Source organism: Ambystoma mexicanum, chromosome 9, assembly GCF_040938575.1.
Source record: "Ambystoma mexicanum isolate Mex_15411 chromosome 9, UKY_AmexF1_1, whole genome shotgun sequence".
NCBI classification, from domain to species: Eukaryota; Metazoa; Chordata; class Amphibia; order Caudata; family Ambystomatidae; genus Ambystoma; species Ambystoma mexicanum.
In genome coordinates this window covers 954539918-954566934 of record NC_090931.1, presented here as the reverse complement: position 1 = coordinate 954566934, position 27017 = coordinate 954539918, and the positions used below count along the sequence as shown (strand labels likewise).

At 44.5% G+C, this 27017-nt stretch overlaps 1 protein-coding gene across 1 annotated transcript in view; it reads right to left on the bottom strand.

Annotated features, from left to right (window-relative positions):
• Positions 1-461: 461 nt before the first annotated feature.
• Positions 462-27017, bottom strand: part of LOC138488826 (retinol dehydrogenase 7-like) — a 184941-nt gene continuing 158385 nt past the window's right edge. Inside the window, exons 5-6 of the mRNA XM_069616156.1 lie at positions 26510-26673; positions 462-897 (exon numbers count right to left, since the gene is read on the bottom strand). Coding sequence (XP_069472257.1) covers positions 647-897; positions 26510-26673 — 415 coding nt within the window. The 3' untranslated portion in view covers positions 462-646. The remainder of the gene's footprint in view (positions 898-26509; positions 26674-27017) is intronic.

Sequence of the window (27017 nt, the reverse complement as noted above, 5' to 3'; positions counted from 1 at the left end):
ATCTCTATGGTCATCTAAGCAGCATTAAGTCTCCATTGTCATACTTTGAACCTGTCACTTGGTCACACAAGATCGGGTCCATCTTGGTTGCAATCAATTGTAAAATCAGAAGTGGTTTTGCGAGAAACCTTAGGGTGGCCTCCAAGCTAAGGCAGATCTAAGCAGAGTTGCTAAGCTAGATGATGAATTCAAGGATGACTGTTACTTTGAGCCCAATATAGCTATCACCTACCGTCCCACGTAAATTCTCGGAAGGCTGAATTATGTTTTGGCAGCTGCGACTTGCTGGATTTGTGGGGAGTGCGCTGGGCAATTCGGCAGAAATGGCGTATGCCGTTGTTATTTTGTAACCTATAATATTCAGTTACATGTGTATTTGACACTATTTTGGTTTTGTTGCACATCGTTTTCTTTCTTTTTTAAAATAACTCTAACTAGAAAAACAATAACAAGCAGCAACATGTATTTATTTTATTTTTATTCAATTTGTAATTTCAGATGAGATGTACAAATCTATAGATTTCAAGAGTAATCAAGTGCAAAGTTACTTTACTTGACTAAAACAAGATACATTATTATCTAGGTCGGCATATTTGTGACATTTTCCCCAAATATTGCTCGTACTGTGCCATCAGCAGTCCTGAGCTCACACATCAACCCGGTTTTTAGACAGTGCTTTCTTGCTTGCTGCTGGCTTGGGTAACAGCAGCTTCAACAGTATATCGGATAGAAAGGCTGGGGCGTAGGAGAGGGGAAGCCAGAAGAACTTTGCATCCCACCCAGCTCCATACCGCGTCCTGGGGTATCTCGCTGTCAAGGCGTGCTCCATGCACTTAGTAACTTTGGAAATATCCCCATCACACAACGTGTTCATTGAAAGTCTCTGGGCCTTTAAATCTGGGAAAGAAAACAACATCAATTACCAATCAAAGCAGAGGAGTTTACAGCGGTTGAAGTTGGCATTTCATGTTTATGTAGTTGCTAACTTTATAGCGGATGTATGTCGTGACATCTTCAACATTGACTTCCCCAGACATTCACTTTGCCACATTTACCTCTTCATACCTTTACTTTTCCTGTCTTTCACTTCTTCTAGCATTCACTTCATCATTGCAGGGGGAGCCCCCTTGTACCTCCTCTATTTTCTAAAGCATACCCTTCCCCCACCCCCTCTTGACTCCACCTCTGTTCAGCAAGCCTTACCATTTCCATTGCCGCCTTGACAATGTGAAGTTGAAAACGAAGTAAAGAAGCAGTAAATGTCTGATGAAGTGAGTGTAGAAGAACTAAAGGGGGCTACCCTTTCAACTTCCTATCTTCATATATTTAAAACAAAATGAGCTATGAACGTACTTGGGCGAGAACGCCATTATTTTACAACATTCATATTTAAAAAATGAGTTTTCAATCGCATGGAAAAAGGCACCCTTTCTTGAACCCTGTTACCTCAAATTTAGTTAGGAAGCATGGACTATGAAAGCTAACATGTTTATGAGAAGGAAAGTGGATTGTTAGATGCGTGGCGCACAATTAGTTAAATATTGGGAACTCAACGAATTTCCTAAACTTTTAAAAATGATGGTTGTTAGGTTAGATACATGTCTGGAAACAGTGAGTTCAAAGCTGGCAGTGGGTGAATAAGTAGAACACAAGGCCACATTCTGAGTTTGACAGTGCAGGAAAAAGGTTGAGGTAATTTCTACCACTTTTTTTGGGCGGCAACGGAATTACCTCCATTTTCCCACACCGCCAAATTACACATTTTGGCAGAATTACCACCAGTGGAATTACTGAGTGGTTATTCTGCCGATTTCTGGAGGAAAAGTGATGGATTTACCTCTAAATCATTTGGACCTCATTTGGCGGTAATTCTTTGGCAATTCCTCCGAATTATCACCACAATTGGACACCATTACCGCCACTTGGTCCCGTGGGTTTACCACAGGACTGCAAGTGGTGGTAGGGTGGTGTTAGTCCCCATTTATGGAGTCCATATGACTCCATTAAGTATGTAACCTAACTCTAGGAATTACCATTGAATTACCGCCAGAATCGCAATGAGTCCCAAATGATTTAGAGGTTTGTTGTGCCCCTCGTAGAGTCTGAGGAATTTACAAATGTGATTGGCTGATATTAGCCTGAAAAATTGGCCCTGGAAAGATTGAAGACCTGCCCCAAAGATGTGAAATATGCCCTTTTCAAAACAATTGTCAAAATGTCCACATGGCACAGGTATCCACAATTTTGTATCTGCTGGCATTCAACCATAAAAAAGGCAATTTTTAGAGGTTTATAATTTTGGGCCACTGGGTGAAATTGCATGAAGCTTTGCGGAATACAGATAGAGACAATAATAGAATTGGGAAACCTTGTGAGGATTTGCACAGGAGAGACAAAGTTAAAGGGCACATCCAAAAACACCTTTTACCTTTCCCACAACTTTGGCCACAATTGCTTTAAACGTTCCAAACATACTTAGCCCATTCTAACTACTGGGGGAACGTTTTGAGAAGTTCCGCCTGTAGAGTGAGGTTGCAAAGTTACAGGCAGGACTAAATGAAACATTTCCTATTCAATATCCATTTGTGAAATATTGTGGAAATGTGGCACAGAAAACACTGATCAAATTGATGTCAAACCTGGACGAGAAGTTAGCATTTACGTTCCCTGTGGCTAGAGCATGGCTGAAGACCATCTTCCAGGGGGTGTGGCTTCTGGGTATGGCCAGGCACCACACCCATCAGTCACTGTAGTTTTTGCTTTGTGCCCGGGGCATTGCCACAGGCCATATTCGGCAGGCATTGATGCTATGTGCCCTAAGCATGGCTGATGGTCATGCCATGGACCCATTGTCCTGTAGGGATGAAGAACGGATATTGCCAGTAGACATTGCCGCTATGCACACTGTGCCAGCGGCATGGACACAGCCAATGAGTCTGAATTCACCAACAATCCCTGCTGAGCATGGCCTTGTTACTGTGCCCAGAGACATTGTCTAGTGGGCAAGACTACACGTCATAAACAACCTAATTTGTTGGTATTATACACTGTGTTTGGTGCATAGCCAAAGGCAGTGCACTGTCACAGTGTCCACTACGTATTGCCATATATCATGGCCAAAGACACTGTTTATAATTGCACTATGCCGGTGTATGCCCGAGGGCCACATACTGGCTGCAGTTTCGTCTGGGTATGGGCACAAGGCATATCCATCAAGCAATGCAGAGGGGTTTACTGTACCCCATGGAATGACTGACAACCATGCTCTGGGCAAAATGAAAATCCCTTGACTTTTCCAACGAGGGTGTGCAGTCATAATGTCGACTGCAAAAAGTCGAAAACAATCATATCGAAAATAAACGTCGAAAAAAAAAACGAATGTGTTTTTTTTTTTTGGGTTTAGCTATGAAAAATAAACGGGGGGTTGGGGGGGCATAAAAAAAAAAAGAAATCTACATTTTGTTTTTCAACATTATTGTTTTCGAAATTTTGACTATAAACCAGCAGAGGGGTCGGGAGCTTGGGCAGTAGCGAAGTATACTGCATGGTTATTTGGATACTAATTTGCACTCCTGTCTTGATGAAAGCTGACATTAAATATTACAGCTGAAATCGTGTGACATGACAGGGGAGATGCGTGTTAGTTTTATGGCCGTAGCCTTCGAATGGGCGTGTTTTCAAAAATACTATTGCCTCACTGTGTTTCCATTTCAATAAAAGTCTGTTCAGGGGTACCATAGTTGCTAAGATTTTAGCATTTTGTTTAATTATTCCAGTTTTTTCCCCTATGGTTTTGCACCAATCCGTGCTACAAATGTTCACATTTATTGTGAATATGTAGAAGGGATTCAGTTGGATAGGCACACTTATTCACCGGGTATTTTTTAGATAATCTGCACACCAGCTCTCTGTACTGGGGACATTTCCTGATTATTTGATGGAGCGATTTAGTTTTTCTCCTCATGGTGGGTGCCTGTCTTTTGGGTGCAAAAGGTCTCTCACGTTCTGTGAATACCACTGATGACATAACATATGATATCCCTGATGGGTACACACTCTGCAACAAAAGGACGCACTAATACAACGAAACATATTTACAATGTTAGCACTATTGCTAGCTAAAACTACCTGTGCTAGAAGAGTAAACGTTGCCCTTCTTCACAAGTTCATTATAGTTAAGATCCACACAACCCATGGTATCTTTGGTATAGAATTCCTACATGCCCTATGGATACTCCCAAAGGGCAGTATTGAGGCACCAGGGCTGTTGCAAGGACATTTGGAGACTGGCAATTATGCTCAATAACTGTTCTACAGAAAAATAAGAAATCAACCCAGACACTATCCATATAAAACATGTACATCAATTACCAATAAAAAGCGTCCACTCACCAAGCCTATAGGCACACTCAGTTGCCACTGTACCGAGAGGAGTGGCCACAGTAAAATGTCATTAGCCTGTCATTCAATAATCTAAACATTACTCTAGTGTAGCAATTCACTATCTTCGCCAAAACATGGCTTTGACCCATACATGAAATGTCATCAAAACTCCTTCAATGTCCAATTAACCACACTGACATAATAACCCCTCCCATCATAGAAAATGCTGCTGCCTACCTAGGGTAAAATGACCACTGGACCCACATACACTGGCCAGTTGCCACAATGAAATGTCACTAGGCCTAACATTCGCCAATCCAAACACTACTCTAACCTAGGCATTCACTCCTTTCCATGAAAATATAGCAATACATCCTCCGTCCCCCGATAATCGTTCCTACCATTCTACGGATTAGTACAACGATAAAAACATCACAACAATCACATTTCAGACAACACAGAGCACATATAAAAACAGATTAAAGATGTATGAAGCTCAAGATCGAAAACAAGCAATGTATCCAAGTTAGCAATTGTCAACTACGTAAAAATCCAGAAGAGACAGAAAATCCTCGGAGTGCGTCCACTAAAAACAGATCATCCACAAACAAAGCAACAAAGTAATCCATTCAAGGGTATACAAAAATCCAAGAGGCCCAATTTGGGTGTCAAAATTAAGTGAACAATGTAACTGCGTAAAACCTGAACCTCTCCCGACCAAGTAGAAACCCCAACCATGATCAGTTCTCTGAGGCTATGATTGCCCTAATTCTTTGCGACCATGCCTGCAAACAAAACAGCAAAAGCAACAAAATTATACATTAGAAGGCATACAAAAAGTTCATCAAGCCCAATTCCGGTGTCAACCTTTGGTAAAGATTATGACTGCCTAAAGCCTAATCCTCGCCCACCCAAGTAAAAACCCTGACATTGTCAATTCTCTGTGGCTCTAATTGCCCTTATTCTTGGCGACAATGCCCGGTTTAAGTAAAAACCTTGGGCAAATGCGACTTTCATCTCTGAGCACATCAGTAAAAAGAGAAGGTCTGTAGTTTCTAAATCCGCTATCCCTGAGTATGTGCTAACAACCAGGTTTTCCTAAATCTGCATAGATGGGGCAAAGCAAAATAAAATGAACCAAGTCCTCTGTTGCCCCAGAAAGACACAGATGACCACCTCCCTCTTCCATCTACATTGATGTGCTGCTAAGGGCAAAGCATCCCTCCTTGCTCTAGTAAGTATAGTCCTATGTGGGTGGTAGCTCACGACGGTCAAATACCTAGGCAAGTCACCAGAAGGGCTAAGCAGTAAGTATGTCCTGACCTGTATGCTAGTCAAGATTCTGGTTTCTCGACTGTCTACTAAAAGCTGATTGGTTTTAAGCTTCAAAATTCTTTTTGAAATGCCAGCCAGCTGTGCAGGATGCTTCCAGCAGCAACCTGGTAAGTAAGGACTTGTGCACCAACCAATCGATTTTACCACAGCTACTGTGCATCAAAAATTTTGAATCAAAACCCTAGTTGAATCATTCCCATTTTCTGTCCAAATAGTGTACCAAAATAGAATCGGTCTAGCACAAGTCAAAACCGAAACATAAGGCTGCCCTGTTTCCGTATGAGATATGTAGCTCGAAGTGGACTGGGGAACACATTGAAGCTTCCTTAAAAAGAAATGCTCTGCTCATAGACCTAAAACTAGCCTTCAACTCAGTCAACCGCCTTAAGCTATGGAAAAAATTAACAGCGTGGAAATACCCTGAAGCAATCCTGAACCTGATTAAACAGCTGTACGCGAACACCACAATTCAAGTCAGATTAACAAAGGATGGATTGGTAACCACTCCAATACACACTTGGATTGGTCTAAAACAAGGATGCCCTCTGGCGGCAATCTTGTATAACCTATACACCTCAGACTTTGTTGAGCAAATTTACGATGCAGCCGCGAATCCTCCAAAATTAAACGATGAACCAGCCCAAACACTCATCTATGCAGATGACATCATAATTCAGGACAAAAAGCTCTCTGGTCTCCAAGCGAGCCTCAACAAGCTAGAGAAATATATGATGGACAATGAACTTCAAATCAACACAACCAAAACAAAACTGTTGACACTATTAAATCGTAAAGGACGGCAATGAAAAACACCAGTGGAAACACTGAGAGGCGAGCAGATCAAAACTGTAAGACACATTAAATATCTAGGCGCAATTATTAACCCATCTCTTAACGAACAGGAATGGAAAGACCATCTTGAAACAAAAGCCCAATCTCTAGCACGCCAAGACCGTTTCTTCCACAGCAAATTCGGTAAATTTTCAATCAAACCAGTGGTTGCTTTATTCAAACAAAATGTAGTCCCAATCCTGACTTACGCTGGAGAAACTCTACTTAATCAACATTACATGAAATGGCATCTATACAAAGCGTTTTTCTGGAGAAAAACATTAGCTTTACCATCAAACTTTCCCATGCCGAGAATGAGATATGTGCTTGCGCTACAATCACTTGATTCCATAATTGTGTGGAAGCAAATGGACCTGTATAGGAAAATCATAAGAAATGAAAAAATACCTGCAATAGAGATTATTCGGAAGAAAAAAAATGCAATGCACATGACCACACGCTCCCTATGGAAAAAGCAGATAGAGAAACTAATGCAACGGGAAGAAATCTCTGAAGAGTTGCTGACACTGACTTCACAATATGAGAAAATAAAACTACAACGCAATGACTGGATTAAAACTCAAGCATGCCAAAAAAACTATAAAAGATTTCTCCGATGCAACACAGAATCCAGAGCCCTAAATGAACTTCTGGCCTATTTAGCTCAATTTCCAGATCAAAAAATCCGAGATCATTATCTGTTTTTTTGACTCAATATACTCCAGAATATTTATCACAAACCAAACAAATAGACACAGAGAAAAGATTGGATTTCGGTTCCTAGCTTGTTTGCCTGCCGAGAAGGTTGTTGTGTAGTACTGGTGCCTCTGTATTCTCCTCCGCCAAGATAAATATAATTATTCGTTGATGTCCATGAACCACCCGTCTCTCGGGTTGTGGACCATGAGCTTTTAGAACTAACCCCTGGCCGTCTCTGCAATTTGTGTTGGGGTACAGAGGAGGTCCTGGTGGCTGTGCTATTTCGCTGAGTGGCACCACCGGAAAGGAAAAATGACCTCATCACGGGAGTATAAGCGGGGTGCCAAAGGCCACAGAGGGTTCACAGCTGGACTTGGCTTGTTTGAGAAAGCATGCTAACCTAGAAAATCTCTGCATGTCAACTTGCCCATCATTGAGTCAATGGATTGCCAGAGCACTAAAAACCTTGGAGGTTTGGTTTATTGGCTCCGATCAGTGTTTACACAGGGTGGCATGCCACCAGGTGACTGTCTCTCATCAAATGATGGGACCCTCCCCATACTTCTCCAGTTCCACTCATCCACTGGCTTTAGGGAGGCACCCTGCCCCTTTAGTCTCCCCTTTGGTTGTCCAGAGGGTCAGGAAGCGAACCACTGCACATATCTCCTTCTTCCACCTGCCCATCCTGGGGATATCCACTGAGGTAAATTGTGATTGTCTGCAGCCTTGCCTCATGATGATGATGATGACAATGAAAGAATGTGGATGAGAGCCAGGAACCACTTTCTGAAGGGTTTAGATAATTAAATAGAGGTGCCCCACGTGATCCGTTGAGCTGTTACTGTAAATGTCAATGTCTTCCAGAAAATGCTTGAGGTGGTTGAAGAATCACATCCATCAAACTTTGGAAGGTGGATGGGGCTCCATTTAGGCCGAAAAGAAGGACAGTTAATCGGAACAGATCCACTGGGGTGACAAGCACATTTATGATATTTTGGGGCCAAAGGTATCTGCCAATATGCCTTGATTAGATGGAGGGTAGGGATATATTTGGCAGGTCCAATTCTTTCAACCATTTCTTCAGTCCTCATCTTGGGGTATGCATTGAATCGGAAGACCTGGTTCACCTCACAGAAGTCAATACAGTAGTGCCAGATACCATATGGTTTGGAAAGAAGGACAACAAGTTATGATCAATGGCCTTGGGATGGTTCAGTAACATCAAGCTCCAGCATTGTTTAAAATTCTTCTTCAACTGCCTTACTTTGTGGCCTCCGGTAAGTGGTAGGGAAGTAGCAAGACAGCTGTTCCAGCATGGATCTCGAACTGGTGTAGGGTTCTATGAGCCCACCCTGGTTGGTCATTTAAAACGTCAGAGACTTTTTGCAAAAACCTCTGCAAGTCTGGTCTTTTTCCAGCTTGAGGCCTTTGTGCATTAGTTCTGGCAAGATTGTCAAAAATGTCCTGAGTTCATTGGAAGCAACAGGAGCATTGTGGTTAGTTTTTCTGATTTCCTCCATGCTTTCAACTAATTCTCGTGATACTCCTGGCTGGTCTTTTGCTGGTCATCTGGCTGTACCAAATTATTATGGTCACTGTTATCCCAGGACAGCTTAAGATGGATGCACATACAAGGCAGGCACAAGGATACCATTCTTAATCTTCTGGTTTATTTCCAACTGAAACAAATCAAAATATAAGTCTTCCCAACAAAACCAAAACGATAGACATTTCTCACACTCACTCTTGGGTCGGCACATCCTGGACCTGGTTTATGATCCACTCAGGTGACCTGAGTCTTTGGGATTCAATGCTGGAAATAATGCTGGTACGACCAGCTCAGACATTGTTACCGGACAGGTTCACTCAGAGTCTGCCAGTAGGGGCAGTGAACTACCAACAGGCCTGACCTGCCGGTAGTGCAGGCCCCTACGAGCAGACAATTCTCTGAAGCACCGGCACTGTTCAGAACAGTGCCGGTGCTTCAGTGGTTCCCATGCCATCAAGTGGAAAGCCGCCGGTCATACCTGTGGCTTAATGGCAACTTCATAATGACCCCCTTTGTCTTTGGGTTATGGAGTTACTGACTCCTCGTCACACTTTTGACTGATTCTATAGTCAGAGGCCCTTCCCTAAGAACCCAAAGAGATACAGCAGCTGCATGATGAGGGGGCGTTCACTCAAGTGTCCATTCTAGCTTGGGTGGGCAGGACACTGTCAGCCCTCACTGCTCTAGGGTGTTGTACACTTTCCCCAACCCCTTTCCTGATTTAACCTCCCTGACTCTCGGTGAGTTATCAGTGACTCATACCTTTATCTGCCTCTAAACCCTGCCATGAACCAACCTTACTGGGCAAAAGGGTGAGTGATGGTCCCTGTTCTCCTCCATCCTCCGTAGGGTGAGTAGCTGGGTCTCTCCCATTAACCTGTGTCTACTTTGCCAATCCCTGCCAGTAAATCGCGGTTTTCCTTTTCCAGCCTCCACTACCAGCACTTCCTGGAGTGGCATCTCCTTCCCTGGCTCCAACCTCTTGGATATTTAATGGTAATCACCCTTAGACCCCAACCCTAGTTCCCAGATGGTAACCCTCCTCCATTTCAAATGAAAATGACTCTTAGGTGGTACCCCTCCTTCTCCAATTTCTCCTCCCCTCCCTCCAACCACCAACAACATTCTCTGCATCACCTCTCAAAACTTCTCTTGATTACCAACAACCTCCAAACTCTTCTTCCAGCTCCTCCTCCAGCATCACACAGCACTGAGTAAGCAGCTTTTTATAGACAAGTTACCCTTGCCCTGGGGAGGAGCTTGTTCTCATAGGTTGCACATTTGGACTGGGAAATGAGCTTCTTTGGGATTGAGCCATGTGGCTGTAGTCATATTGACTGGTGTGGGCATGGCCAAAGGTATTTTTGGGCTGGGCAGCATTTTCTATTTATATGGTCATTAGCTTGTTGAAAGCTCTCTTCTTCCCTCGTCTTATTTTTATCTTATGTGCTGGCCGCACTTGTGCCCCTGTTCCCTCTTGGCATGTGATGGTGTGCCTTGGGAGGTCTTGCATGAGCAATTTAAGTATGCATGGCTTCAGTCACACGGAATTGAGAGCTCTGAGATTCCCTGCACCATGAGCAGTTGGGGTGCTTGTCCTGGCATTCTTTGAGCATACACAACTTTGATGCAGGTCCATGAGCCAACTGCATGAGTTAGTCAAACTCTGTGGTGCTTGCATACCTTAATGAATGGGCTGCTGGTCTTCATAATGCATTCTTGTAATCGGCATGTCGCTCCCTTAAAGGAGCAGTCCCAGATCTGTCAGGTCTGGCAAAGTAAGCGTTTCTTCACTTGAGTAATGTGATTTTGAAAACAGGTTCACCAAACCCCCAGGAAAATTGCCCACCCTTCCTTAGACCAAAAGGCAGTACTTTTTTCAGGAGAAGTGGGCAAAAACAGAACCGGGGAGATCAGGACTGGAAACCTATGAGGAACAAGCAAACAATTACTACCCTTTAGTGGGACTTTAGAGAAGATATACAAGTTGTGGCATGAGCACTGCTTACCAGCATTAGAGCTGCTGGCCATCTCCCTTTGCTGCTTCCAGGCTGGTCAGGGGAGCAGGGTCTACAGAATATTCTCTCCCAATGGGGAAAGGAATAAGTAGTGAACGCTGTAGGACGACTGATGTGGATCCACAACAAGAGAAAATAAAAGAGCTCTGAAAACCACACGTAAAAGGTCATACTGAGCTAAACTAGTTAAATGGGGCAGCTCTTATAGCAGAGAATTTGTTCAAAAGAGGAAATGGTGCCAATGATCAAGTAAAAGGGGAATAAGATCATCTCGGGATTGTCAAGCGGATCCTCATAGATGTCAACAAAATGGTAGGCATCTATTCCTAGTGTGGGGAGACATAGCACGGGAGAAGGAGGTTTGACTTGCCACAAGGGAGAGAGAAGTGCTGTCTCTCAAAGCCTTAGCCAGTGGAGGCCCGGGATAGCTCACTCAAATAGCAAGCAGCATACAGGAAGAGCTCCCTACAGGAATGGAGAGTATAGTGCCCCAGGAGGACGGACGAGCGTTAAGGAATAGAAAACAGACAAAAAAGAATTAAGAATCCCCCGGTGGAGAAGGGAGGAATGATGATATGACAGTTTCTGTTCAGTGAGAGGAAGGCAACAGAGTGATGGGCCACAAAGGGATCGAAAGTAGAAACCCATTGTGAGGGAAACGAGATAGATCAAGTCAAATGCACTACCCAGTGAATCCAGGGTACCCAACCATTTAGCAAACAACAAACCCTCATCTAAGGATTGAAGAAAGTGCAAGGGCAAGGAGACAGAAACAAAGACCAAAAAGAAATTCAGGAATAAAATAAAAATATGTCCAAAGGAAAGGGAATTTTAGAGCTAGGAACCACAATCGAAAATGTTGCCCGGCAGCCAATGTGATTTCCAGCCAGGTTTATTAAGGCCTTTCTGACCCAACCCATATGTACTCCCCTTTCTGGATCGCTCTCATTCTTGAGTCACCTTCGGCAGCCATCTTTGAAGGGTGTCAATAATTTACATCTACTTCCAGACTCTCTGCCTCCTTCATCTCGTCCCTCAATTCCAGAAAAGCTCTTCCCACATTCTGTGTGGATCTAGCAAATGGGGGAATAACAAAGCCAGGAGTAAGGATCTGACATTCCCCAAAGGGGTTTACCCTGTTTCCTGTTTTCACACAGTTAGGGTGGGATGATTAAGGCTCCTGTGACTATCTTCTGCCTTATTCTAACTAATGTTCTCTCCTCCTTGACTGAAAAGTGGGATTAAATGCCAATCTAAAGGAAGGGTTGCTTTGTTGTGCCTTTAGAGAACTCTTCCACTGGTTTTATGTTGGGGTTAGTTAGTATGGACCAAAGTTTGTTCAGACCCTGGGTACCCAGGGTTTCCACTAAAGAAGGTAGGAGGACCCAAAGAGAAGGACCCAAAGCAGTCTTCACCGCTGCTTGTTTCTCCAGGCTTTGGGGTCTCCTCCGCCTAGGCTATAAGGTAGTTCTTAAAAATCAGCTGGTCTGGTCCATGTCGTCTCCCTCTTTGACTTCAAAGCTTTTGGAGCCATGAATAAAAAGAGAAGAAGTTTAACCATGCCCCTATAATCACTGTCGATGACACTGACCCAACATCTAGTCCAAATCTAATGGCCAGGGTGGAGATTGAGGCAATACTGCTCCAAGTGTGTTCTGGTGGACATCAATGGCCACCTTCATAGGTGGAATAGTATCTATGCTTCATTACTCCATCCCCGCTGAATCTGGGGTGGCCCTAGTGGGAACCTGGACATACACAAAATATGTATTGCTGTTATTCTAGAGGCATGGTAGCCTCACATCACAGCCTTTGTGCATCCCACTTCTAAACCATATTTCAAATGTCATAGATGGGGCGGATACTGCCCAATGTGGCTGAAACATATATGAGATTGCTTGAGATCTCTTTAAAAAATGATGTGACCTAGCAGTTCAGCCTGACTGCCCCCTTTGGTGTGGGAATGAGCCAGGTTTGCATATGGTCTTTCCCCACCTGAAAAGGCATGGCAGGCTGAAAATATGGATCCAGAGAGTTACACAGAGCAAGTTACATGTCACTCTGGATACCTGCTTATGTCATTTTCCCCATGCCCATCCATGACACAGGAAATGTGCAGGGTGAACATTACCATGCTGCAAGTATTAGAGCTTGTAACACGATGGGACATGTATTTATGCTTCTGAAGTTCTGGTTCCATTGATTAAACTGCACCGCAGGAAACCTGGAGAGGTTTGGGCTACTCACCACCCTGCACTGTATGATACACAACCTGCTCCATCCGAATGGCTAGGGTGATGCACAGCATGGACGTTTCACATAACCAGAAGGTCAAAAACAATCTCTTGTGAAGGCATGGGTTTCATTTGGTTTATGTGTTGGCTCCTGATTTGCAGCGTGGCTGCTTTCCATCCAGAGCAGGAGGTATTGGGAAAAGCTAGTGCTTCTGCCCCAGCTGAATGCTTCATAATGATGACTCCAAAGGGAGGATCAGTCACTTCAGGGAGGCTGAGAGCTGCCTTTCTTTCCCAAAAGCCACCCATGTCACTGCATTGGTAATACTTTCTAGGGTCTTGAACATAATACTGAAGGCCTGCCTTGTCTCCTCCTTGGCCTTACAGATTGTGTGGCTATGGGTAGCAATCACCCCCATCAGTCTGGCAGCAATTGTGGTGGTTCTGGGAGTGGAGTTTGTGGTTGTGGGGGTAGAGGCGGGGGTGTCAGAGGAGGTGGTGCAGGTGGTCATCTCTCTCCTTACCATTGCCTTCATCAGATGTTGCACCACCTGTTGAGGAGACACGTATAGGAGAGGCTCATTGATGCCTTTGCTGCACATTACAATCCAATGCCATTTGAAGGGCTCAATGTTAGCAGAGCTATCAAGTTCTTCTGAATGCAAGTCCCAAATTGAAAAGGAAACAACACAAGAGGACATATAAAAGCATGGCATTTATAATCTTGATAGTTTTTGTTGAGGAGCAGCCAACTGCCCCAAAAGGAAGTCCCGCCCCGCTCCCACCTATATGCTGGAAGCCTGAAATTGTGCCATGCTTGACACCAGCAGTTGTGACTATTCCCCTGCGAATCTTTGAGAGAAAGTATCCACTAAGAAAACCCTATCAGATGTACTCCCGAAGAGATGACAATCACATGGAGGAAGTCCCTGAAGAAATATGAAGAGCAAGAAAAGGAGTTGGTGACTTCACAAGAAACAAGCGTGATGCAGAGAGAAGCCTGGCTGAAGAAGAGAGTGTAGGGACCTTGTAGAAACTAACGACGAAGTAAAGAATTGAGTAAACTTTCATACGCGCAACGAAGAGTGCACTTGTGATGAGCACTGCAGAAAATGCAAATCATTACTAACTGTATAGATGCAGTAATGCAAGTGGACTAAGTGATCATAGAAGCGGGCTACTCATAGTAAATAGACTGCAGGCGAGCCGCCATTATATAGAATCTGTAAATTGTTGTCACAATTTTAGTAAGTTCAAACCCATGGAGAGAAGAGCCGAGGGCTGTGTCGCAGCAAAGTATTAGCTAGGATCGTGGATGAGTCTGGAAGACCTGTCTGGCCTGGTGCTAAGGCTGAAGCAGCCAGGAACTGGTTATATATCCTTGAAGGCAGTGAACATGAAATGTTGAACCATCCCCTATTAAGGTGCAAAGGAAGAACATCACAAGTGCCAAGTTTTATTCATTTAAGATAATTAAATGCTGCAAAATGAGATGAATTGCGGTCTCCTTTCACATGCGCCAGGGATGAAAATAGAAGTTGGGCATGCAGTTCCAGAACTATGATACAGTGTGCCTGTACTCCGCGATATTCTCAGAGGCAAGCATACTTGCCAGGTCAAGTTCAAAGACAATAGTCATGGCAAAAGACATGGGTGATGAGAGATGTCGGGCTAGTTGGGTGGGGAGGGACAGTCCAGTCCATCTCTTGACACCTGGGGTATGAATTTACGTGTTGTTAGTGAGCCAAATGTTCCAGACTGGCACGAGCATGCCAACCAATTATAGAGGGCCATATAACGAAGGGTCTTATACGTTGAGAGCCAATGATGTACCATGTATATAATAATTTATGAAGATGATTTGCATGAGTTGTCCACCTGACAGTAGATGACCAATCACAACCCAATCCCTTATAGAAAGTATATTTAGATGTTCCCGTTGAGCGTATCAAAACACCCTGTAGGTTTCTCTTATTTGCCACGTAGCATGTCACGTATGACTAACTTTTATTATATAAATTTGACTTTTTATGATATGCGACGAGAGAATGCTGTGCGACGTCCGTTGATGTCAGTTGTAACTTCCTGTTTTAGACAATTGATATTAAGGTAGGAGTGGACGGAGTGGAGCGCTGCAGCAGTCTGTTTACACTGCTTTCTACATTGTGGGCGTTCCTGTACCATAAAGACTCGACCCCCCCGCGGAGCGGGCGCGGAGTCTGAGGAAGTCCGAGGAATTCGTGGACTTCGGTGACTTCGTGGACTTGAGCTTTCTTTGGAATTATTATGAAGGTTGTCCTATCTCCCAAAACACAGGCGCAGCGAAGGTTCGAAGCTGCGTCACTTGAGACATCAGCTGTGCGAAATCATGTCAACGGCTATTTTTCCAGCCGTTTGGATACTCCCTGCACGGAGGTGGTTGTGTTGGCTGTCCCGACGTCTCCCACAGCCGTTGCCTCCACAAAAGCAGCACCCGCTTCTTCACAGCAAGTAAGTGCTAATGGGAATGTCTGTACGAACCATTAACTGCATTTAAATCTGCTAGACGCACAATTACATCAGAGCATAATCATTATGAACACTTGTCTGCTGTGGCCCCTGATGAGACCTCGACTTGTGCATTGGAGGTGCCGGTCGTGGTGGAAATTGCAGGCGCTAGCAAGAGTCCTATCATGACCCCTATGGATTCTGCTGACCATATTGGCAGTACTGACGTGATGGCGGCGGTCATTTGCTCGATTGCATCTGAGAGCTTAACCCGGGACACAAGCATAAATAGTGTCCCCCAGGGGAACGCGAAGAAGCTCTACACGTTGGCTAACTCTGTGGAGCAGAACCAAAGTGAGCTATGTCGCCGGAAAATCGACTGCGGCACTCAAAACTGTAACTCTCAGAGCTTGGCTCTCGAAACAGACTTTAGTAAAGAGTCGCCGCAATGCTGTTTTTTTAGTGCTGTGGACTCAATGGGTACTACTGAAGAGACTACAACTGCAGCCCTTTGTTGCTCTGCCTTTAGCGAAGGCGAGGACGCTGTGTTCAGTCGTCCCGTAGGAGATATTGAAAGGGGGCGAGTGAGTTTGGCAGATGACTCACGCTTGAAATCCTCAAGGAACATTTACTCTGCCTCTGCCTCTGTCACAGCCTATGGCATTGAGTGCAGAAACTCATTAGAGGTCGTTAATAAACTGCTAGCAGACCTCACTCGGATTAACAATCGAAGAACGCCCAAAGGCGAGACAGGAATGATGATGGCTGCACACACAACAGCTTATTTTGAAATGAGCTGCAGCACGATGCCCATGGGACCTTATCTATGCCTGTGAACCAGCAAACCCCTCGGGCTGGTTATCTGAACAAGTGTGGGAGACTTGATGAAAGCATTTCGCCCAGCCTGAGATGTTCTCAAAACAAAAAGGCCAAAAGGACTTCGCTTAGCACACTACTACATTTTACCCCCCCATTGGAGCTTCCGTACTCATCATCTACCGACGCCCTTGCAGGCCATGTGTCATCAGACTCTTCATTCATGGAGCGTCCTTACCCTAAGATCAGACGTCCCGTTCACCGCAAGAAAAGAGGTGTGCGTTGTAGAGAATCAGAGCAGTCAGCACTGGGAAAAGTGCCAAATATGCAAGATCTGCAGGCTTTGATAATGTCCTCCATGAATATATCTATCGCTCCATTTCTCAAACTGTATGAGAGTCTTAATGACAGGATTAAAGACCTGTCAGCTGTGGTTTCCACTCTGACAAACAACTCAAGGAACATTGAAAGGAAAATGTTGGACTACAAGGCAGTTGCGCAAGAAATGAATAAGAAGGCAGACCAGACTTACGCAGCCTTATTGGACCAAGTATTAAATGCAAATATCGACAGAAATCTCTTGGCTGAGGTTGCTAAGGAAGCTCTGAAAATATTTCACAAAAATAAGGTTCATGGCGTTCAAACATCAGCATCTAACTGTACAAAGTGCCAACTTGTGACCGCGCTGCTCAAGGCTGTGTATCCTTTAAGATCTGATAGTGTGATCTCAATAAGCAATTCCGCGTGTGCGACCAAGTCGCCTGTCGAAAACGTGGAACACTTAAAAAATACAAATGACCTGCAGTTCCTGACAGTGGCTGCCACAGAGGATCGGACGTCTCCTGAGAAGAGTTTTCATGTTGAGCCCAGTCCTTCACCCCCAGATGCACTCAAAGACAGTTGCCCGATCACTTCAAAGGCCCAAATCCTCATAAGTAGTGAACCAACCAAAACCACGCTGTAAAGGAGTCCCAAGACGTTGCAAATCTAGCTCTACCGAACCCGCAAAGGCCCTCATCATTAACAGCTGGTACCTTCCATGAGTCACGCTCTCAAGAACTATTAGAGGAAACAACGAATGTCGTGGGAAAATCTATAGTTACATACGACATCTTCAAACCTGCTGTAGACTCACAGAAGATGAGTAAGCTTAACGGTCATGCAACTGGTGCTCCTGGAATGAAGACAGAAAACCAACCGGCAAAGAAAGTGAGGAGAGGCAACAACAACTCGCGAAATGTCTTGCGGAACATCAAAACTGTGAATGTAACTGTCAATGGTGTGTTATGAAAAACCATTCAAACGGCACATAAGCAGCCGGTAAAAAGTGTCTATGGAATTGGAGGGCTCCTATACTTGCATCAGTGATGTATCCGACACCCTGATGAATGTTTCAACATACGAGGACGATGAGCAGTGCGACAGTGGCTTAAATGTAGCCCTGGTACAGACAGCTACTAGGTCCACTCACAACCCTGCATCCCATGATGTGTTGGCAGTGGACAACTTTGCAACTTAGCATGGAGTGCATTGAAGAAGCCAGTTACGATCCAGTCGCTTGCTCAAAAAGAGCAGCTAACAGAAGAGTCTCCTTCAATTATAGTGCCAAAAGTGATCCAATCATCATTACCGCTTCAGTCTGGGAGTGACCAACAGTTGGTTACTAATCCAGCCTCAAGTGCCGAAAAGTTGCCCCCCACGTTGCCACAGAATTCATCAAAGGAGGGGATAAAAGCTACGACTAATCCTAATACAGCGTCAAGAACATGTCACCTGATTCAACTGCCGATCCGGCCAATCCCGGAAAAAGGTGTTTCGAGTCCACAATTTCTAACCTTGGACGACAAAAGAAAACTGCTGGAGGCAAAGGCGAGAACTTTAAGTGCACCGTCAATTGCGATGGGCAGGCTACTTTGCCAGTGGAAGGCGTGACAGTGCCCCTCGGTCTATCTGCCTTATTAAGTGATCTAGAGTGGTCACTAGGTTACTATCACCCAAAACTCAGTCTAAGCAACAACCTGATAGACGGAAACTGATGAAGACGAACCATCAATTTGCTAACGAGAGAGAGACACATCCATAGAAGCAAGATCAACAGGACCTGCATCGACTTATACTCGAACGTATTGAATCTTCAGACGATTTCATTTTAAATCGACACAATGTACTTTGGCTGTGTCACCTGATCCCGAGTTTAAGGGCAATTGAATCAGATGATCTCAGAATTGTAGAATTTTTTGATGAGAAGAAAAATGATGCCGTCATTCTACATCTTCAGTTGAAACTCATTGTTGATGCTCTGCTCGATGCCGGTCCAGTGCTAATGTCATTGGGGTTTGACATAACACGAGCTGACCAATGTTCTCGCCTTCATTTGCCTAAAGGTGACTTCGGCATCCCATCAGACCTTGCGACAAGTCGAGCTTGGTCCCAGCAGCCTGAAATAGAAACATCTGTTGTGTCGACGACACTTCCGGTAATGCCATCGTCACCTGTGGCGAAGTTAGTCGAAGCAACTCTGAAGGGGGAGCTGATAAGGATTACAGTTAATGAAACACAGAGCGGGCCCCTGACGACTGCTGAGGATACGATGGAGATCAATGTGACTCATGGGGTGTCTGACTGGTCCTGGTTAGCAGGTACTCTAAACAAGGTCTCGAACAACTAATGCCATGCCTCAGAGAAGCGAAGTTCTTGCCTAATGGCATCCTGGAATACCAGAGGCTTTAACCATTTGTTCCAAACATCATGGGCAATCAACTTGGATCTTTTGTGCCTACAAGAAACATGGCTAAGCACAAGTCCGCTTCTAGAAGGCTTTGAAATAGCATGTAACCCAGCGATCCGTCAAATTAAGGGAAGACCGATGGCCGGTTTGTTGACGGCTGTGAGAAAGGCTGCAGGGTTCAGGATCATTGACTCCCAAAACCTGTCGCCTTTTATTCAGTTATCAACAATTGGTGTAACACAATCTAATGAAACCAACGGTGGTCGACTATATATCATCAATGTCTATTGGAATCATCGGGCAAAAAATGCCTTGTCATTCCTAGACAGAGTGACAGCTGCGATCGATGAACTCCTTGAAAAAGAACATCCGTTAGATCTGATCGTATGTAGTGACTTAAACATTGTATGTCTAAATGAGAAAAGTCAACTCGAACATAAAGCGGCTCAATGGTGCTCAGAAATGGACATACGTGGTATGTATATGTTAAATGGCAACACTGTGGGAGACACGCTAGCCCAGCCTACATGGAGAAGAGTGGACCAAACTTCAGTCCTTGACCATATTTTTGTCACAGAAAATCTTCACAAGAGAGTGCAGCAATTAAATGTTCTTCAAACGACCGACAGCGACCATGATATGGTGCAACTCACACTTAATAAACAGCCTGATTGTGCCCAAGTGAATTGGCCGTATCTGGTAAGCATAGGATCAAGAAGGATTTGTTTAAACCTCCTGGATACCGAAGTAGTGAATATAACATCAAACTTCATAAAAAACACAGAGGGTCTAGAATATCAACATCTCATAGCTCAATTTGAAGAACGAAGATCTAAACCGAGACAGGTCGAATTACATCCAAAACACAAATTCGACTTGATCGTCCTGCAACATAAAAGATTGATGAGACAGGAACTAAAGAAAATAAAAGGGGCATATAATGAAATCATGAAACAGACCACAAGGGCGATTAAGCAAAAGTACAAGAACTGGCTTAAGTCACACGCGGCCATCATGATGCAAAATGACTCAGAGAAGATGTTGGCAAAAATGGAAGGGAAAAACTCAGCGGACTTTTGGAAACTGATAGATAACAGCCTGGCACCTCAGTATGCCCTACAGGCTAATGCTGTCACTGAAAAAGCATGGGTAGAGTTTTACTCAGCACTATTCTGTAAAGACGAACTAATAACTTCTTGTGACCCACCGGATGTAGCCAAATGGGATCTGGAATTCGAAAGAGAAGACATCCTACTTATTATTAAAGGTATGCGAGAATCCAGAGCCCTAGGTCCCGATGGCTTAACAAACTATACAATCAAACGTAACCCGGGACTGTGGGCAGACGTTTGTGTCACCCTATTTAATCGTATTGCCAAGAGCTGGTCTACCCCCAACTCTTGGAAAAGCACTGTTGTGGTCCCCATTTTTAAAAAGGGGGATCGAACTAACCCTAAAAACTATCGACCTATAGCACTTCTTGATGTTGGGGGGAAGATCTATGCCACTCTTCTCCAACGTAAAATCCTGAGGTAGGCCAAGGACTCAAACCATATAGACCCTATATAGACAAGCAGGGTTTGTAAGAGGGGTAGGCTGCAGCCTAAATCTGCTCCTACTGAACCTTCTAAAGATGGAGGCAATTAGAACCAACTCAAAGATCTACTTGGCCCTGATAGACCTCTCTCAGGCGTTTGATAGTATTAACAGAGAGATGTTGTGGAGAAAACTAGCCAAGTGGAACTGCCCGTCTAGCCTAATGGGCGCAATTCGGGAATTGCACACGGAAACGTCCATTAGGGTCCGCCTTGACATGAAGGGTACACTGTCAACTAAAATCAAGACACATAAGGGCGTGAAACAGGACTGTCCCTTGGCAGCAACAATATTTAATCTGTTCATATCAGACGTAAAGGATGTATTCTGTGGTGACAACACGTTCCCCCCTAAAATCCATGGATCACCCATCAACTATCTAGTATACGCTGACAACCTTGTTTTAACAGATCAGACACCGATAGGCCTTCAGCGTAAAATGAATCTTATAGATACTTATATAACATCGAATGGGCTGCAAATAAACAGACAAAAAACTGAAATCCTGATTTTGGAAAAACTATTGGGCCTACATGAAAGGGGGCCGAAGTTCAACTGGCATATCGCCAAGGTGGCAATCCAGCTTGTAAAACATACAACATATATAGGCATGACAATCAGCGCGAGCAAAAACGATGCACCGTGGGCAGAAGTAGCGAAAAGTAGGTGTCGGCAGCTGACGTGTCAGGCCTGTTTGATTAACAACAAATACGGAAAATTCTCTTTAAAACCTATCATCATGTTTTTCCAACAAAAAGTGGTGCCTAGTCTAATCTATGGAGGCGAAAATGCATTTGGCTGTTCTAGTGACTTATGGAATTCACTGGAAAACATCTTCTGGACTCAAGTGCTTCATTTACCGAGGGGTACTGCAACTGTGTGCGTACGATATGAACTAGGCCTAATTTCAATACATGCAAGAGTCTCATGAAATCTTTTGAGTCTCTATCGCAAATCGATGATGAAGATACCAGCACCACAATTTTCAATTCTGCATATGCCTGACTCTGCGAAAGACTATACCATTCTTTTTAAATGGAATCGGCTTTGTCAAGATTTGTTAGGAGAGTATGACATCACTCCTTCAATGCTAATAGAAAATCCAGAGTCAGCTAAGAGGAAGATTTGGAGGCTGGACTGGATTAAGACCTGCGACTTAAGAGCCAAATCTAAAAGCACGAAGCTCCGGGTGAGGCTAAAGTCTTTAACCAACGCCACTCCTATTTAACTCGCCTGCCAACCCAGCATGCAAGATCACTCTACATGCGTTTCAGACTAAATGCATTTCGCACAAAAGAATGCATATGTAGTTGGCCAAAGCACTCAAACCTTAACCCCATGTGCCATTTCTGTAATCTCGCCAGAGAAACTTTAAAACATCTGACTATGTCATGCTCGAGCCTTGAGCATCAAAGAGGTCGTATTTTTGCCCCAGTCATTAACAGCTATTGCTCAAGGAGCATTGAAGAGTGGTGGAATGCTCTTTTTGAAGGATCCAATAGAGCAGTCTTATTTGCTCTGATAAACTTTCATGTCTTAAAAACTTGGCTGGAAGAACAGGAACCAACCTAAGTGATTAGAGACAAATAATAAGGCTTGGTAGTATAAGGGCCTGTTTATTCGCACTGGAGATGTCAAATGACCTGGCTAAAGATACGAGGAGGGAGGGAGAGAAGGAAATGAGAAGGATACATCTGTTAGCCGTTGTTTTGTATTGTCTTTTTGTTTTTTAAAGGTTGAACAAGCCAATAAAATTTTTTTTTTAAATTAAAAAAATTAAAACAGACAAACTTTCCATCTTCCTGAGTTTGTTCCGTTATTTGGTGTAAGAGTTACTCTGCTTCCCATCCACTGCATGATACACTACTCAAAGAACCTTATGTTCATTTTGTTTGTGAGTCTTTGACTGTACTTGTCACACCTTAAATGGCCTATGGTGGGCAACTGTTGTTGTGGTTCATGCAATGAAAAAATATGGATATAAGCTATTTTTGTGGTATTTGTGTGATGGCCTAGTCGAAGATAAATACTGAATAAAGCAAGTAATTGATGAATAACAAATGAGGGCTTGAATATGAGCTGGCATGAAATACTACAGAAGTGGACTTTCACTATATGACTTTGCTTAGGATGTGCGTTGCTCTTGGATGGGAGACAAAGCTGGGAATCCCCACGCACACTCTACAATCGTGCAGCCTATAAACATGCACAATTGAAAATAAGTTATCTACTGCTAACAGCTCTAGCAACAAGGCCCTTGTGTGTCTACAATTGACAATGTATAATATTTTTCTAACATTGTAAACAGATATGTTGAATAATGTGGCTGACTTCAGCTAATGAGGGCCCAGCCCCGACAGCCTCGCTTCTAATATTCTTGAGGCTGAAGTCACATTCTCCTCCCACCATCACAGGATGAGTGGAGGGGCACTGCCGCCTATTATGGCCGACAGCTCTTTTCATGATTCACCACCACCAGCCACCCCCTCTACTTCTGACCGCACAGAGATGGTCCTAGATGCAGGTCCATAGTGCAGAGTGCTTTTGTGTATCTTTAGGTTACACAACTGCTGAGCGTCCTCCTTTGTCACCTCCCCTGCGAGGAGAGTGAGCTCTTGCTCACTAAAATGGAGTATTGTTTGCCAGCTATATGCAGATAAGGTCATGATCATGACTGTTGAATGTCTGCCTGCTTCAGAGATTCATAATGGATTGTGTTTCATGGTTTCAAAATGATGCTGCTAGGTTTCTGGTTTTCCGCAACTCAAGTAACAGTACTTACTTCATTAAGTATTGGGCTTGCATGCATTCTTAGGCATTGTCCATCATGTGCACTTTATTGTGCGATCCTCCTCAGATTTTCGCAAGCAGTAATTGTACTTATTGCCTGCAGAACTAATTAACGCACTACCGCAAAACTTGAAATGAGGGCCACAGTGTCTCAATGAAGATCACTAAACATTCGAGTTGGGTTTAAATCAAAAATTAGAAAAACATAAGCTCTCACAGATAGAGTCACAATGTCTGATGATCATAGTAGCAAATGTTCAAGGAACAACCTATCTTAATTCTCCTTCAGATACACATGACATCACCATGATTTATTCTAGCAAAACTTAATAAGACTATCAAAAATGGACTCCATGCCTTTCTTTTATAAGCACAAATAGCAATTTCAGATTAACTCTTTCAGCTTAGTGAGAGGTTATGATATTAAATGATATGATATGATATGGCATTTATAAGGCGCCTACACACAAGTGTTTCAAGGCGCGACGAGGTAAGGGAGGGGGACCAGAGGGAGGACAGACAACGATCCTAATAGGCCAGGTGTCATTCAGATCGCGCAAGTGCATGGGAAGGGGAAGGAGGAAAGTGCGGGGGGAGGAAAGGGGAAGGGGACAGTGCAGTACATGGAATAATAAAATAAATAACAAAAGTAAAAGTATGACCAGTAGGTGGCAAGTGCAAGGTTAAGTGCAGACATCAGGTGTCAAGTGCTGGTAGTGGGACTGTAGGGATACAGAAAACAGTCCCCAAGTGCGGAGGTTGCAAGGAAGGCAGTGCAGAAGTGCGACTGCCGGGGGAGGGGACCTGGGCCCGAGATCAGAGGGTGGCCAGGTAACCAATGCAGTTTCAGTATTAGCCAGGAAGTCAGCAAGGGAGAGGAGGAAAAAAAGCAGAAGCAAAGAGAAAGGCTTTGAGGTGCTTCCGAAACCGGAGATGATTCTCCTCAAGTTTCAGGGAGGCAGGGAGGCTGTTCCAGAGGGAGGCCCCAGCCGAAGAAAGAGATCTACCAGAAACTCGTTGCTTGGAGAAACGGCTGACCGTGAGGGAGTTGGAGGCGGATGAGCGAAGAGCTCGAGAAGGAAGATATTTAGGGAGAGAGAGTTGGAGGCTTTGAGGCCCCAGGCCCCAGAAGGCCTTATGGACAATCCAGAGGGTTTTGAACTTAATCCTCGCAGCCACTGGAAGCCAGTGCAGAGATTTCAGTCCTGCAGAGATACAATCCCTGGGCTTGAGGTCAAGGACAAGTCTTGCAGTCCTGTTCTGGATAAGTTGCAGAGGGCGGAGAGTGGAAGCAGGCAGATTTAGAATAAGGCTGTTTCAATAGCCCAGCCTAAAGAGAACCAGAGCTCTGGAGACAGTGAGCTTTTGGGGGAAGGAGAGGAAAGAAAGAATACCTCTGAGGAGGTGCAGCTGGTAGTGTGACTTAGAGACGTCAGAGATGTGAGGAGAGAAGGAGAGTTTTGAGTCGAAGATGACCCTGAGGTTTTTAGCATTACAGGTGGGAGCAGGAAGAGGGCCAAGAGAGGCCGGCCAGAGAGTGACAGGAAAGGAGGGAGCGGGTGTGCCGATGAGGAGAATCTCGGTCTTACTGGCATTAAGGCAGAGAGCATTGGCGGCACACCACTCCTGGATGGTGGACATACAGTCAGAGATGAGAGAGGGAGAGGAGGTGGCTGAGGGTAGCCTGAAAATGAGCTTAGTGCCGTCCACATAGCACTGAAAGTTGGGGCAGAGTCCAGCAATGCGGTGGGCGAGAAGAGCCAGGTACTGGTTGAACAGCCAGGGAGATAGGTTAGACCCCTGGGGAACACCACAGGTAGAGATAGAGGAGAGGAAGGACCCAAGTGGAACCTGGGAGGGCCGATCAAGAGGAAAGAGGTCAGCCATACAGAGCCTGACCAGTGATCCCCAGGTTATCACGGAGATGGTTGAGCAGGGTGGCATGGTTGACTATGTCAAAGGCAGAAGAGAAATCAAGTAAGATGAGGACACGGGGTGTTGGAATCAAGGTTGGAGAGCAAGTGTTCACGGATGTTCAGGAGAGCAGTTTCCATGCTTGTGGCAGCTCTGGAGCCAGACTGATGATCATGGATACAACCAACAGATTCAGTGTGAAGATTGAGCTGGGAGATGGCCAGCTTTTCCAAGAGTTTGCCCAGGAAAGGAGTGATGGCGATTGGGCGATAGTTAGCCAGGCAGCACGGGTCGGCAGAGGGTTTCTTAAGAAGAGGGTGCACAAGGTAGTGCTTCAGGGGGGAAGGGAAGACTCCAGTGGTGAAGGAGTGGTTGCAGAAGTTGGCCATAGCAGAAGCCAGGGAGTCAATGTGGTCCTTGATGGTTTTGGAGGAACAGGGATGAACCTGTTTTGACAAGACTTTCATAGATCGGACTTGTCTAGAAACCTTGTCTGGGGAGAACAGGGGAAAGGCAGTGAAGGAGGGAGGAGAGGTTGCTGAAGAAGGGCCAGAGGAAGAGCAGGGAGTAGAAGGAGGAAGGGGAGAGGAGGAGAGAGAGTACAGGATGTCCTGAGTTTTAGAGATTAAATGAGAAGCCAGTGCCGTGCAGAGGGCCTGGGAAGGGATAGGAGAGGTAGAGACTGCGGCAGGATTGGCCAGTTCCTTACAGATTTTAAAGAGTTCAGCCGAGTTGTTAGATGCAGCAGAGATGCAGGCTTGGATGTGAGGTCTCTTCTTGGTGCGGACAGAGATCCGGTATTGCCTTTGGAGGAGGCGGCAGGCCAGTTTGTCAGAGGATGTGCATGAAGCACGCCATTTCCTCTCAGCCACCCTGCACTTGCGTTTAAGGGTGACGAGGTCTGAGGTGTACCAGGAGTTGCACTTGGCTTTGGGCTTCAGGTTGATCCTCATGACAGGGCAAGAACATCGAGAGTATAAGATATAGCGCATGGAAAGGGCTGTGTCAGGGTGTGAGTCAGCCAAAGGGGGAGGAGTGGGTGAGAAAGTGGCAGCGAAGTTGTAGACTCTACACAATGTCATACATTGATGTGGCTCTTCAAAAAGGAATGTAAAGGGTTCATACTTACACTTATCAAAGTATTTGTCTCCATAGGAACATCTGACGTCTGGAGGGAGCCGCTCCCAGAGGCGAAGCAGGTCTTTCTCAATAAGCTCTAAACTTGTCACACCAGTCTTGAAGAATCCTGGCTCAATAATACTGACCTTCACGCCAAAATGCTGCATGTCCCTCCTTAAATGCAAAGCACAGAAAAGTGTAAACCAAGCATTCCATACGTTGGTCATCGCTGATTGATTGCATTTAATCAGACAATCAGTTATGTAAGCCACTGATAAATTAAAAATTGCATAGTGATTATTCAAATATTTATGTTGCATTGTAAAATGAATATTTGTTTTTGTAATCTGACTACTCAAATACTGACATTGTCTGTTAAATTGTATCCTAATATATTACACTGAACACAAATATTATCCTTATTCTTGTTTTTACCATTTATTGATAATGTATGTATAAAAATATAAATGTTGCACATCCTTATCCACAGGATTGGCGCGTTGTACATTTATATTAAT